The sequence below is a fragment of the Neopelma chrysocephalum genome, unplaced genomic scaffold (assembly GCF_003984885.1).
Source record: "Neopelma chrysocephalum unplaced genomic scaffold, ASM398488v2 Primary Assembly neopelma1_24, whole genome shotgun sequence".
NCBI lineage: Eukaryota > Metazoa > Chordata > Aves > Passeriformes > Pipridae > Neopelma > Neopelma chrysocephalum.
In genome coordinates, this window is record NW_020897693.1 from 3,318,216 (window position 1) to 3,331,840 (window position 13,625).

Genomic DNA, 13,625 nt, shown 5'->3' on the forward strand with positions numbered 1-13,625 from the left:
TGATTGTAGGAAGAAATTGTCAAATGTTTTAAAAATATGTATTCCTAAATATCTTAAGAAGATATTCGATGTGGAATGAAATGGTGTAAAAAGTCCACTTAGCTTAAAAACAAAAACTTGATTTAAAATAAAAAGTATACTCCAAAACAGTCTTTAAAATGTTCTGGGAAAGGAACAGGGGCAGTTTTGCATAAAAGGGGCAGTTTGAGTTCTTAGACTCTTAGAGAGACATTTTTAAACAGGCAGCAGATTCTAACTTTGTGTTAAAATAAGTACATGCACACAAGGAAGGACAGTATGTCCAGTTACCTTCTAGCCATTCACTGCTGAGTGCTATTTCATTCACTTGAGGAAACTTGTAGGAATTTTGTTCTTTAACACCATCCTCACGTTGTGTGTTACAAAGCAGTTTGTTTTCTACTAGCACAATATTAATTATACCACTGAAAACAACAGCAGTCGTTTGCAACAGTAACTCACTCAGCCTTATAACAAAGCCTTCTGTCCTCGAGTCCTCTCAAGCCTCTGCCTTTGGTTGTGCAAGTGTCTGCAGGAATCCTGGAGAATGGAGTTTGAAAGCACAAGCTTTCAACACAGTATTATGTCGCTGGTCAATGTTCATCCTAAGAATTAAGTCTTTTTTGTCCAACAGCCCTCTCTGAATCCTTGTCCCTTTATGTTTATGAACTAAGGTTCATTCCAGAGAAGAAAATTTGCATGCATCATAAAAGAAAAAAATATTTATTCAAACATGTCATAAAAATTACGTAAACAAAACAAAGTGTTAATTGTCATGTGAGTAGAGTGGCTCTACATAGTCACACTTCTTATTGGGAAGGTTATTGTAAGTAAGCAGTAGCTTTGTGAAGGTAATACAGGCTGTCTTACTGATAACACAAGCCATGTCCTCAGGGAAACATCATACATTCCAGCGTATTTCAGGAAATTTCATAAATTTCAGCATATCTCACATCTCAGGCATGTCTGCTTCTCAGGATGGGACTTTGTTTTAAAGGAAATATATTTTTGGTTTTCCCTGAGAGCACATGGCTTTGTCTCCTAGGTAAATTATACTGTCTTAAAAAATCCTCCAAAGCTCCCCATCATCTGATTCATGAGTCTTACCCTAAATCTAGTGGGGCTTGTTTAAACAGTCAGACCTTCTTAGTGACACGTATTCTCTTACTGCCCTTTTATAACCTTGTGACTCCTTGAATGCTCTTCGTGGATGAAGTATGAATGTATTTACTAGGAAGACTTTGTCATTTTCTTTTGAGCTTAGCAGTATGATTTTATTATTTTTTCCCTGCTTGGAGATACAGAAAGATTTAGAAGTTAAGCCTGGATCAGTGACCAGAATTGAATACTGGATACAGAGAAGGCTATGCAGAAGATACACATAATACTGTTTGAAGTCATTATTGAGCATTGCTGGGATTTGTGCTGAGAAGTGGAAATCCTTGAAAGTGGTATTGAAAGGGAGATGTAACACAATATATTTGAAATGTAGAAATACATTCAGATAGTATTTTAGCAACCTGAAAAACAGAAGGAAGCTGCACTAGTTAAATAAAAGGTAGAAAAACTTGGTACTTGACAATTTATGCAGTTATCATAGGCTTTTTGAAAATTCCTTTTAATGTCATTTTGATTCTTTTGGCATGTTGTTACAGTTCTTTATTATTATTTTATTTTTTTTAAGGAATCCAAAATGTACTCAGCTTGTTCTGTGCCGTGCTTACAGAAAATAAGGTTCTCTTTCACTCAGCAAGTTTTCAGAGGCTCAGTGATGCCTGTAGGGCTCTGGAGTCTTTGATGTTTCCCCTCAAATACAGGTGAGTTGAGTTTTGATTCTTTTTACTCGTTAACTAATTTTATAACACATTTTATAACTTCTGTTACATTGTCCTGTACAAAATGAGTTGTGCTATGTTGTTCAAATAAGCAGAGATTTTCATGATCATACATGAATTCCTAGTCTGTACATATCATTAATAAAAGTCTGATTGCATCATGGCAATGGAAAAAATTAAGGGGGAAACATCCCACCTACAAATACAGTAGAAACCCTGCTCACAACATCAGTTGGGTGGTAAAACTTGACAGCGATGGCCCATAAGTAAATCATGGAAAAGATATGGAGGAGATCTAATAACAACCTGCCAAAAAGAAAGAGCAGGTGTGTGGCAGAAACAGTGGGGTCATAAACTGAAACAGGGGAGAGGGAAGTTTCTGACTGTACACAGGGAAAATGTGTTTTGTTATGAGGATAATTAAGGAGTGAAACAGACAACCTATGGAACTTCTATCCCTGTAGGCTTTCAGGAGCAGCTGGACAGAGCCCAGGACAACTTAATCTGGATTCAGTCTTGACCCTGCTTAGAGCAGTAGGTTGGATGAAATGATGTCCTGAGGCCCTTTGTAACCTGAAAGATTCTGTGGCTCAAAAATAACAGCTGCATTGATGTATGTCACAGTTTTAAGTCACTGACAAATGTCCACCGGAGAATGAGTTTAAGTCAACAAATTGATGCTCTCTAAAAAGCTACATGTGGATGCAGGATTTTGAAGTGGAAAACTTAATGTCAAGCTGTTTGGTTTTTTTAGGAAGAAGACATCTAATCCTGACTCACCTGTTTCAAATCATGTCATATTTTAATAGCTTGTTTTATTTAAAGTATTTCAGAGATGGGCTTCATTTTAATATAGAATAGATAGGAAGAAAATGGAAAATTAGTTTTGGAATGTGTTTCTTCATGCTAAAGTAGTAATGAATGTGAACTTTAATAACTATAAATTAGATGTTGAAACGCATTGATCAATTTAGATCCAGATTTTCATGTTGCTCTACTGAAAACACTGTTTTGTTTTTTTTAAATCGTGCAATCAAGTAAACAATATCTGAAATAGTGTTCTGTACGTAATATTTAGTTGTCATTTCAATTTCAAAGCAAAATATTTCATTTAAAGATTTCTTACTAATGATATTTTACAAAAGGCTGAATTGTAGGTGTCTGGCCAAAAACTAGCCATGTTTCTAAAATGAAGGTATTATCCATAACTTTAGTGTCCCTGGCTACTTAAAAGTTGTGGACAAATATAATGTACACATAACATAAATGTTACAGATATAAATAGGCTTCTCTTTTTTTGAAAAATACACTGGTTTGCAATAAATTGTGGACCTTATAATAAATTATGGAGCTTTAATGACATGTTATTTTAACAGCATGCTACTTGATAAAGAAGTATTTAATTAATACTTTCATCTTTTGTATTTTTGGAATAGTTATTTCTAGTAAATTTAGCACATAACAGGAAGATTTTTTTTTTTTAAGAAAAAGGTTGCCCTATGTAGAAGGATAGCCAGAAGCTTTTATTTTATTTTATTTATTCTTTTCACAGTTATCCCTATATTCCAATTCTTCCTGCACAGCTGTTGGAAGTTCTCAGCTCACCAACACCTTTCATCATTGGTGTACATTCTGTCTTTCGCAATGACATTCATGAGCTTGTAAGTATGTCTGGCCAGCTCATTCATAGTCACAGTGTCTTTTGTGGTGCTCAGCTGCAGAGATTTTCTGTGCTTCAGAGATGTTTGTATGAGAAATTCATATATATGTTCAAAATATTATTGTAGAAAGCAAGGCAAGACAATCGGGAGAAGAAAAAAGGGAAAAAGCATCAATTCTTTGGTAAATACATTAAGACTATAAAGCAGAGGAGGGAACCTATTTGGTTCTAGTGCAGGATGGGAAGGAATGCATCCATTTCCAGCTTCGTCATCTATTTGTTGTGAGTTTGAGCATTTCACTTAGGATTTTGAAGTGTATTTTCAATGGTTTTATTTTGTCCTTTTTAAGCATCTGCTTGGAGAAACTGAAGCAGGGCTACGAGTGCTTAGAAATACATAATTTTACTTATAGTTACCCTCCCTGTGTTCTTTTGCAAACAGCTGATTAGATATCACAAATCTCTGAACACAGACCTGGAACATCCAGAAACAAAAATAATTTTTGAAAGTTTGGCCTCATTTCACTTTCTTTGGTTTACATTTGTTTTTCGTGGCTAGATTCAGTAATAGGAAGCATTTGGAGTATTTCCTTTATCAAAAGCATTCTGTACATTGAAGTTAGTGCTGGTTTTAATTTGTTTATTTTAACTTATGTGCAGATCATGAAATTTGAACTGTTGTGTTTTTAAACTATGCTCCCAGTATGCACTTCCAATAATGTGTTTGTCCCTTACAGTTAGATGTAATCATAGCTGACCTGGACGGAGGAACAATTAAAATTCCTGAATGTATTCATCTGTCTCAGCTGCCAGAGCCACTGCTGCATCAGACTCAAATGGCACTTTCTCTAGTATGTTTTGATACAAACCCCATTTTCCAACCTCTCACCTCTTTGTAAAAAACGAAATATAAATTTCAGTATTAAGCTTTCAAACACATGAGATTTAAAACTATGATTCATGCCAACATTCCTGGTTTTAGAAGAGTTTATTATCTGAGCTTAGAGTTACTATAGTCAATAATTTAATACTAAAATGTATTTTTCACTATTCAGGAGATAGGTAGTTATTTTTCCTTCTTAATAATGCTTTTTAATAAGAGTATTGGAGCAGAATTGTTACCATTCAGTTTTGCTGCTTTTCTGTTTTTATAAATTCATTTCAACTGTACATTGTCTTGAAATTTAACAAATTAATTACCATTTAGTCTTAAAGTTTATTTGTGTGATACCCCTTTTTCACTGTTCAAGAATGATGGATTCTACATTAGGGAATCACAAAAAAATGTAGTTCAGTTTGGTTTTTTACTGTCATTGTAGTAAGTTAGAAATCACCTTCTTTGGAGGCTTCTCAGCATATCTTTTTATCTTAAAGAGAAGAATTATCTGTCTGTTATCTGTTTCAGATGAATTGACTCTAAAATCCCTAATGGTATTGGTTACCTTCATGGGCTGCAATCACAGTTTTTGATAACTTGCTCATTTTGAGAAACCTGAAGCTGAGAAAGTAATGCCACCTTTATTTCCATATAGTCTTCATAGTTTAACTCTGTCTCTTACTTGAGATACCTAATATCAGTGAATATTACTTTGAGAAAGAAGAATAAAAGTAATTTATCTTTTTATCAGCAAAATGAGGGGAAAAATTTGTTGTTTTTTTTAATTTCCTAGGTTTTGCATCCTGATTTGGAAACAGCAGATTATGCGTTCCCTCCCCCACGAACAGCTTTATCACACTCAAAAATGCTGGTAAGATTTCTGTGTTATATCTGACTTTCTTAAGTGGAAAACTGTTGAAATTTAAGACTGACTTTCTTTTAAGGATTTCTACTTTGTGTTTTCTTTTCCATATACTTTATGGTATTATTGGTGTAGCAAAGAAATTCATCTTGCCCTCTAATAGCATTCTAATGGGTTAGAAGTTTTATAAATATATTTTTATTACTATGGGAGCACCTAATTTTGTTTTAATACTGCTGTCTGTTGAGTTAAATCTGTGTCTCTGTTTCACAGACCAGTAAAGCTGCAGAATTTTACATAAGTGGAGAAACTGGTCTTTTTCTGTGTTTGTGTAAATGTTAAAATTACACAAAAATGTTCTCTTATAAACACACTCCCCCCTCCACAGAAAAAAAGCTTCAGAAACATTAAAAATGTCATTTATCTAGATTTTTAGAGTAAATATGGGTAAAGATAGGAGTGGTAGCTGTGTGAGCAAAATGTAAGTCACTGATTTTACAATAATAATGATAATTATTATACATGGTATGGTTGGATGTATTGGGAAAGGAGTTATATGGGTTTTAACCACATATAGTTAATTGCCTTTAATGAACTTTGACCTGAGTGAAACTGTGTGTCTGTAGTTTAGTCTATAGCTTGTTAGGAGTGTTTAGAGCTGAGCTTTAGTTGGTAGTCCAAACTAAAATCCAAAAGCCAGTTCAGTTTAAGAACACATTTGAGTAGGTATATTTGAAAATGTAAAACTCTAACGTGGTACAATGTATTTGTTGTACTTATTTGTTACTTTAAGATTGTTCTTTTTTAATTACTGAAGACAAGGAATATTATCCAGATTTCATTTAAACTAATGACAGAATTCACCTAAAATCTTACTTTGAATAGGGAAGTTACAAATGAATATAATTTGTATCAAAATAAGTATTTTGTTAAGTGTGAAAGAAGCGCAACTATGTGTTCAAGTCAGGGTAAAAATGTACCTGTTAAAATTCTGCACAGCAGCAGAAAATGGGCCTATTTTATAAGGAGTAAAAGGGAGCCCTTACAAAATGAAGTTAAAAATAAAATAACATCAATAATATTCCAGTGAAGAATTAAAAGACATCTAGTAAAATATTCCAATAAGACAGTATTATAGAATCTTATATATACCTTATCTCTTTAAGAAGCCATTACAAGTTTTAACTTATTTAGGTTGTATTTACTTGTTAATTATCTGATCAGGTGGTTACCTGATAGTAAATATAATATTCTTTGCTGTGTATAATGTATAAAGTTAGTTTGTTTAAAACGTCCTTTGAGACACCATAAAACCTGAGGTCATAAAACAATTTTTAGGACCTTAGGTTTTCGACATGGCTGCAGTGTGAGTAGGTACCTGAGCTGAGATGAAATAACAGGGTGACACAGGGTTTGATGTCAGTCTTTAATGGCATCTGGGCCAGATGGAGATGTCACTGCCCCAAGTCTGCCCCCAGCTGTTCACATCAATTCCACTATCCTGGTAGCATGTATGTAAGCGCTCTCTTACTTAAATAAAACAAACCAGGACTTTAAAGATCTACTATTTAAAACTTTTTAAAGTAACTCTGGCTTATTTTGGCAGCTGTAGATTGGCAAGTGAAGATGTGAGTTGGAAGAGTCCTGGTCAAGTAGCTGAGCAAACTTAGAGCTCTGCCTCATCTGGCAGAGTCACAGCTGATGGCTCTGGTGATGCCTGGGATGCTCTGAGCCTGGTTCCTCCAGCAGCAGCAGTTCCACCTTAGGGTCCCATGGTTCCCTTCTGTCCCTACCCACTCCAATGGCACTGCTTGTGTAGTGCTGCAAAGCCCTGCTTACTTTAAGGAACAAACCCAGGCTAAAATACCATCTTTCCTTTATTCAACATCAGCTTTCTCTCATGGCAGTTCATTCATGTGGTTCAGCACATGACCACCCCTCTGTTACACCGGCATTGCCCAGAGCCTCTGGTGTGGGAAGGATCAGCAGGAGTGGAGGGGTGACCATGTGCTGAATTTGTCATTGCCATCTGAGGACAGGGCAGGGGAACTAGATGACCTTAAAGGTCCCTTCCAACCCTAACCGTGCCATGAGACAACCTTATATGTGTACAAGTATCTCTGCTTCATGTGCTTCACTGCTACCTGATGAATTTGTAGGCATTCTTCATATAGTTTAATACAAAGTGTGGAAAAGCTTACAATACAAAAATGTTTTGACAGCATATTTGATTACTGCTTACAGGATAAAGAGGTGCGAGCAATCTTCCTTAGGCTATTTGCACAACTTTTCCAAGGATACCGGTCATGTCTTCAACTGATCAGGATTCATGCTGAACCAGTAATTCATTTCCACAAGGTAAAAGAGAAGCAGACACATGTATTTAGTTAGTATTCGCTTGCACCATGTTATTCCCACAAGCCTGCCTTTTGAACAAGTGGTTTAAAAAAAAAATAAATAAAATTATCTGCATGTGATAAGCATATCATTTTGACATAGCAGTATATCAATGTGTTTTAGTGGGACTAATTGCAGGGACAGTGAGGAAATGTAAAACAAAGTTAACATTTAAATTTAATACAAATAAACATTTGAGGAATCAGTTGTCGAATTTTGAAAACATATGAATGCAACAAGAAGGCATTGCTTGAAGGTACTAGTTTTCTGTTTTATTGCCTGTGAGATTTAAAAAATGTGTGCATCTAACTTCTAGTTCTGAATTTAGGTGTAAGAAGATACTATGTATAATAAAAGATTTAATTAGAAAATACCACATACTCGTATAAGCTGATAAGGTGGTGAAAATGTTTAACTGCTAGTACGTAAATGGTTGTGGTTTTGATACTTATAAAATACATGAATTTTTTTCTGTCTTTGCTGCAGGCAGCCTTCTTGGGCCAGCGAGGCTTAATTGAGAATGACTTTCTAACCAAAGTCCTCAATGGAATGGCATTTGCTGGTTTTGTGTCGGAGAGGGGTCCTCCCTTCAGAGCCTGTGATCTTTTTGATGAGGTGAAAACTGTTTCTGTGTTCTCAAGTAAATTATGATGTACCTATGATTTATCAGCATGTGAAAAACTACTGAAATGCTTCTGAATCCTCACTGTTTATTAAATCGAGTTTATACTAATCTTCTCAGTTCTCGTTTTATACTAAGCAGATATTTCTACCTTACATCCATAAAATTGTGCCCTGCTTATATGTGTGAAATTAAATAGTTGTATAAATCTGGGTAATGCTGTTCCTCTTGTCAGGTTTGTAGCTTCATAATACATCATGTGTACTAGTACAGAATTATTTTATTTTAATTGTGTGAAACATTAATAAACTCATTGAGAAATATTAAATATGTATCCAACAATATAAACTGAGACGAACAGTTTAAAATTTTAAAAAGTAATGCCATATTTTTACTATGTTGGCTTTTAGTTGAATGTAGAGTAAAAACAGAGTTTGGTATTAATTCTGTGTAGTGGTAGTAGTAGTACATACGAGAAATTTGGATTTGTTATAGAAACCTGATAGGAATGTTTTAAGTATGTAGGATTTTCTATATTAGGTAGGACTAAAGCATCTGGTAACAAAAACACTGTATGAAACTGAAAATGTCTCATGTTCCAGAGCAACATGACGTTGCACATTTTTTGGTGTTCAGCTTTCTTTCCTTTGTTTCAATTTAAGATTAACTTTTCATAACTTAAGAGGAAATAACATTTTTTTAGTTGAATTATAAACATTTTTATTCTTTCTTTTTTCAAAAAAAGTTGGTAGCCTTTGAAGTTGAAAGAATTAAAGCCGAAGAGGGCAATCCACCAAAAATAATAAAGCATGTTAGAGAACTTGCAGAACAGCTCTTCAAAAATGTAAGTTTACTATATGTGCTGCACTTGTAGAGTTGAGTTGGTAACATTGAAAATTCTTATTTCTGAGATTGATCCGGTATCTGAAAATAGAAATGACAGCTTGTGGTAGTCATCATCTACATTATGGCAAAAGACTTTGAACTTTAATAATACTGGTTTACATGTAGCTACTGCTACTTATCACTCTATTTTCTTAGTGTGTATTCACATAATGTGTACAAACTATTTTTTTCTCTGCTGTAACCTGTCCATGCCAAATACATCTTTTCTTGCCTCTCAATAGTTTTTCCTATGAAAGCTATACATCTAGTTTGGCATAATGTATACTTGCAGCAGATCTTTCCTGCTGTGTGACCCAGTCCCCATGGTTTGTGTGCTCAGCAGGCACTACTTACTATTTTACAGCCTTTTTCTTGTACCCTTTAGGTTTCCTACAGTTCCTCCCGGTTTCATTCTTGCCTTCCTATCGTGTGTTTGTGTTACATAGTGCTTTTGTAAAATCTCTTACTCTTCCATTAGCAAGTTTTGGGTTTTGTTTTTTTTTTTGTTTGTGGGTCTTGGGGATCTTTTGCAGTTGTTTTTTGGCATCGACTACTATCCCTCCTTCTCACACTTCCTGTGGTTGTTCAGACTCCACAGAGCATTATCTATTACACAGTCAATTGACACCTTTGTCACCCTTTCTTTCCTATGTCCCACTTCCCCAAAACTATGGTTTACAAATACACTTCTATTAAAAAAGCACAAGAATTACGGGGTGTTTGGAGGTTTTTTTGGGGTTCTGTTTGTCTTGTCTGATGATGAGATTTATTTATACCACTGTGATTGACTTGCTACTTCACCATCACTAAGTCAATGACTTAACAGGAGTATACACTTATATTCACTAAGTCAGTGACTTGGGGCATTTAGAAGTCAGATTTCTAGTAGTTATGCATACATCTGTCTTTGACTAAATATAGGTGATGAGTAACATTGCTTCTTGAAGTTATGCCTAGAGCTGCCTGATTTTAATCTGACTGCATGACATATTTTAACATCTTGTTCACAGTTTTAGTAGGCATCATATTGTAGCTGTGGCAGTTTAGATACATGTGAGAGATGTGGTCTGTTATGGAGAGATAATGTTTGTATTAGTCTAGGTGGTACAAGTGGAAAATCTAGACAAGTTTTTGGCATATACCACTTCAGTAGTTCAAGACATTAGACCTATATGCCTAATAACATGTATGTCTGACATGATGTTTGTGCTGTCCAAGGTTGAAGTAACTGTTTATTTCCTCTGAATCTCTCTTCTCAGTGAAATGGATTGTGGAATAGTTATTCTCCTTTTCTGGCATTTTCTGCTCTGTGCCCTCTGTTACCCCTGCTGAGACTGTGTTCCCTTCCTCTGCCTTGCTTCTGGAAACTGCTGCTCTCATCCCCTCAGCTAGATTTTTGGCTTTTTCCATTAAACTTTTCTTTGCAGAGAATACATATGGCCGAGTAGCTGGCCTGTTTTGAGTGCTATTTCTGAAGTTGATGCATTTGTTCTTCCTTGTTGCCTTTTGCTCCCATAAATGAAGGTATTAAACTGCTGTTTACAAGTTTACTTCCAAGCCAGTTGTGCATTTGCAACAGAAACTAATGGATGGAGTATCACTCTTTGGCAGTGGTATGTAGCCAGTAATAAGTAATAGCATGGAGTCAAATTGGACAACAGTAAATTCAGACATGACGTCCTGAGGACCTCACTGCCATTGTCCGAGCTCGCTTGGCCCCAGCAGATGAACCTTAGGATTAAAGGGTGGGCTCAGTTCAGCGCAGGCTGTGTCTCACCTAAAAAATCCATTGCGCAGGCTGGAAAGGTAAAAGACCTTTTCCAAAATCTTCGTTCGCAAAGACTGGCCATACTACTGACTACTAATGATAGCCCCTGGTACATATGAATGAAGAGATGAAAATATTCTGGTTTGTTTGACTGATTGTTATACTCCTAAAGATATGTGATCCTGTGAATGTTGGTAGGTAGTCTTCAACCCTCTCTCTAATGAAGAGATTGATTGTCAAATTAATTTCTGTTCATGTCCTAAATACTCATTAAGCTGCATAAATCAACCCAAGTTAAGCAGTGATTTGCTTTTGCCATCTTGCTTTTTGAATTTTGCATGTTGACAATAATGATTTTATAAAAGCCTTTAACAAAGTTGGATGTATTACAGATAATGAGTTAAGGGTGATATCAACATGAAATGTTTTATTAGTCATCTGCATTAGATATTTGGCTTCCTAATCTTTCAGGTATGAGAGATACACAAACCAGCAGTAAAATTAGAGTAGACCAGTGGTAGCACTGTGTAATACAATTCCTGTATAACCTTTTGCTTTTGACCTGCAGGAGAATCCCAATCCCCACATAGCATTCCAGAAAGTGCCACGGCCCACGGAGGGCTCCCACCTGCGTGTTCACATCCTGCCTTTCCCCCGGATCAACGAGTGCCGGGTGCAGGAGCTGCTCCAGGAAGGCCTGGCGAGGAGTCAGGGGGCCCCCCCTGCCACCCGGGGGGACAAGAAGTGTGTTGTCCCAGCGGGTCCCCCCGTTGGTAAGTTCATTTGCTCCCCAGCTTACCCATTTCTCATCCTATCTCATGAGTTGAATGTATAATTAGCATGACTACAATGTGTTGCTCCAAATTTTGTATTAATACGGTATTTTTAGTGATCGTAGTAAACTCTGGTACATAGACTTGCATGTTGGCCTTCGCAGTTTTGTATCTGCCTTTACTAAGAAGTCAAACATCCATAGTATGAGGGGCATAATTGCTAACAACAAAAAAGGTTTTGATCTGAGTTAGATTTTGAGTTGAACTATTAAACTACATATTGTCTGCTCACCTAGGTCTGTTGAATATCACCACAGGTTACTTGTAGGACTGGCGCAAACTAGCTTTGAACTGTTAAGAGTTTCTCCTTTGATACTGGTGGAAGGCATGTAAATTACTGGAAAAAGGCAAAGGGCAAACATAGCATCTGTCTCAAAATTAATATATCTATATTTAAATATAAAGAACAGATTTAATTTTAGTGACAGAAAAATTCTATTAGTCCTAGTCATCAATGTGAATGATGGCATAAACCAGTACGTTTAGTAACCTTGCAGGACATGGGAGGCTGGCAGAGCTTGCAAAACTTTTGAAGGATGGGATCAAGTCTTTCAAAAAAAGTAGAGATCTTACCACTGGTCTCTGTTGAATTTTGTCCTTCTCTACTGTTTTTCTTCAAATAAGGTATTGCACTTGCATAGACATGATCAGCTGACTAGGCAGCAGTGCTTCAGAAATTAATTTGGGGATTTTAATGACCGTAAGGCAAACATGACCCAACTATATCAAGCTACTGCAAAAAAGACAAACATCTTAGTAGGATGTATAAACAGGAGTGCAGTCAGTGAACCCCATGGAGAAATCTTTTCATTGTGCTTGGTAAGGCCTCAGCTGGAGTGTTTGTATCCATTTTTGGACACTGGAAGACTGTCTCCATTTTTGGTTCTGTTGGAGGGAGTCCATAAGAAAGCAACAAGAATGACCAGTGGTCCGGAGAATGTGACCTACAAGGAAAGATGGGGAGTTGTTTAGACTGAAAAACAGAAGACTGAATGAACACATAATAGCAGTCTTCAATTAAATAAGAGGCAGTTAGAAAAAGAAGGGGAATAATCTGTAATGATAAGAAATAATGGGTTTAATTGCAGCACAGAACCAGAGTTATTTGTCAGCAAGATGTGGTAAAATGAGGATTGTGAGGCAGTTGAGTGGATTTTTTGTCAAGCCATGGAGTCTCTGTTATCACAGAACATTGGGAACATATTAGACAAACATGAGAAATAACATAAATAGAGTTGATCCTGTCTAGGGACAGCAGGATGAACTAGATGGCCTCTTGAGGCCCTTTTGGGGCCCGTTCCTCTTTGGGTTTATGTAAGAAGAGGATGAACTCTCTTCACCTGCCTTTGCTGTGGACTGTGTCATTGAATGTGTTTCTTATAGAAAAAGGATGTGTGCTTGTGTTCTATCGTCTTTCTTTGAAAGGCTTGATGCAACAGAACATTTTATTTTTAATAAGTTAATTCTTATATCAAGGGGGTTTTGTGTTTTTTTTCGAGGAACAGCTTTCACACTTACACTCCCTGCTATCCCATGTCTCAAAATCTTTGGATATTAGTAGCTCATTATTATCTACAAGAAAGGCATATTCTACATTTAGATTCTATTTATTTGATACTATAGAGAAAAAGAGGATGTTAGTTCTTGTCTTCTGAATTTTCTTGAAAAATGATAGCTAAATAATGCATTAAGAAAATAATCTTTAGATGTCAGCAAATTGGAATCTACGTAAGAGAATAGGTTTGTCAGGTGTTATTCCATGTTGCAGAATTCTTGTGGCCAACTAAAAATCTACTGCTACAAAGTGTGCAAGATTGCATAGTTCAAAATATATATTTTCAAAAATATATTTTTATATTTCATTTGTG

The 13,625-nt window shown here is 35.9% G+C and overlaps 1 protein-coding gene across 5 annotated transcripts in view; it reads left to right on the forward strand.

The window, feature by feature from the left end:
• SBF2 (SET binding factor 2) overlaps positions 1–13,625 on the forward strand; it is a 256,955-nt gene that overhangs the window by 142,546 nt on the left and 100,784 nt on the right. For all 5 annotated transcript variants that reach the window (XM_027700345.1, XM_027700310.1, XM_027700327.1 and 2 more), the window contains exons 7-14: positions 1,703–1,835; positions 3,406–3,514; positions 4,251–4,364; positions 5,184–5,261; positions 7,497–7,610; positions 8,136–8,264; positions 9,017–9,115; positions 11,493–11,697. In XM_027700345.1, coding sequence (XP_027556146.1) covers positions 1,703–1,835; positions 3,406–3,514; positions 4,251–4,364; positions 5,184–5,261; positions 7,497–7,610; positions 8,136–8,264; positions 9,017–9,115; positions 11,493–11,697 — 981 coding nt within the window. The remainder of the gene's footprint in view (positions 1–1,702; positions 1,836–3,405; positions 3,515–4,250; positions 4,365–5,183; positions 5,262–7,496; positions 7,611–8,135; positions 8,265–9,016; positions 9,116–11,492; positions 11,698–13,625) is intronic.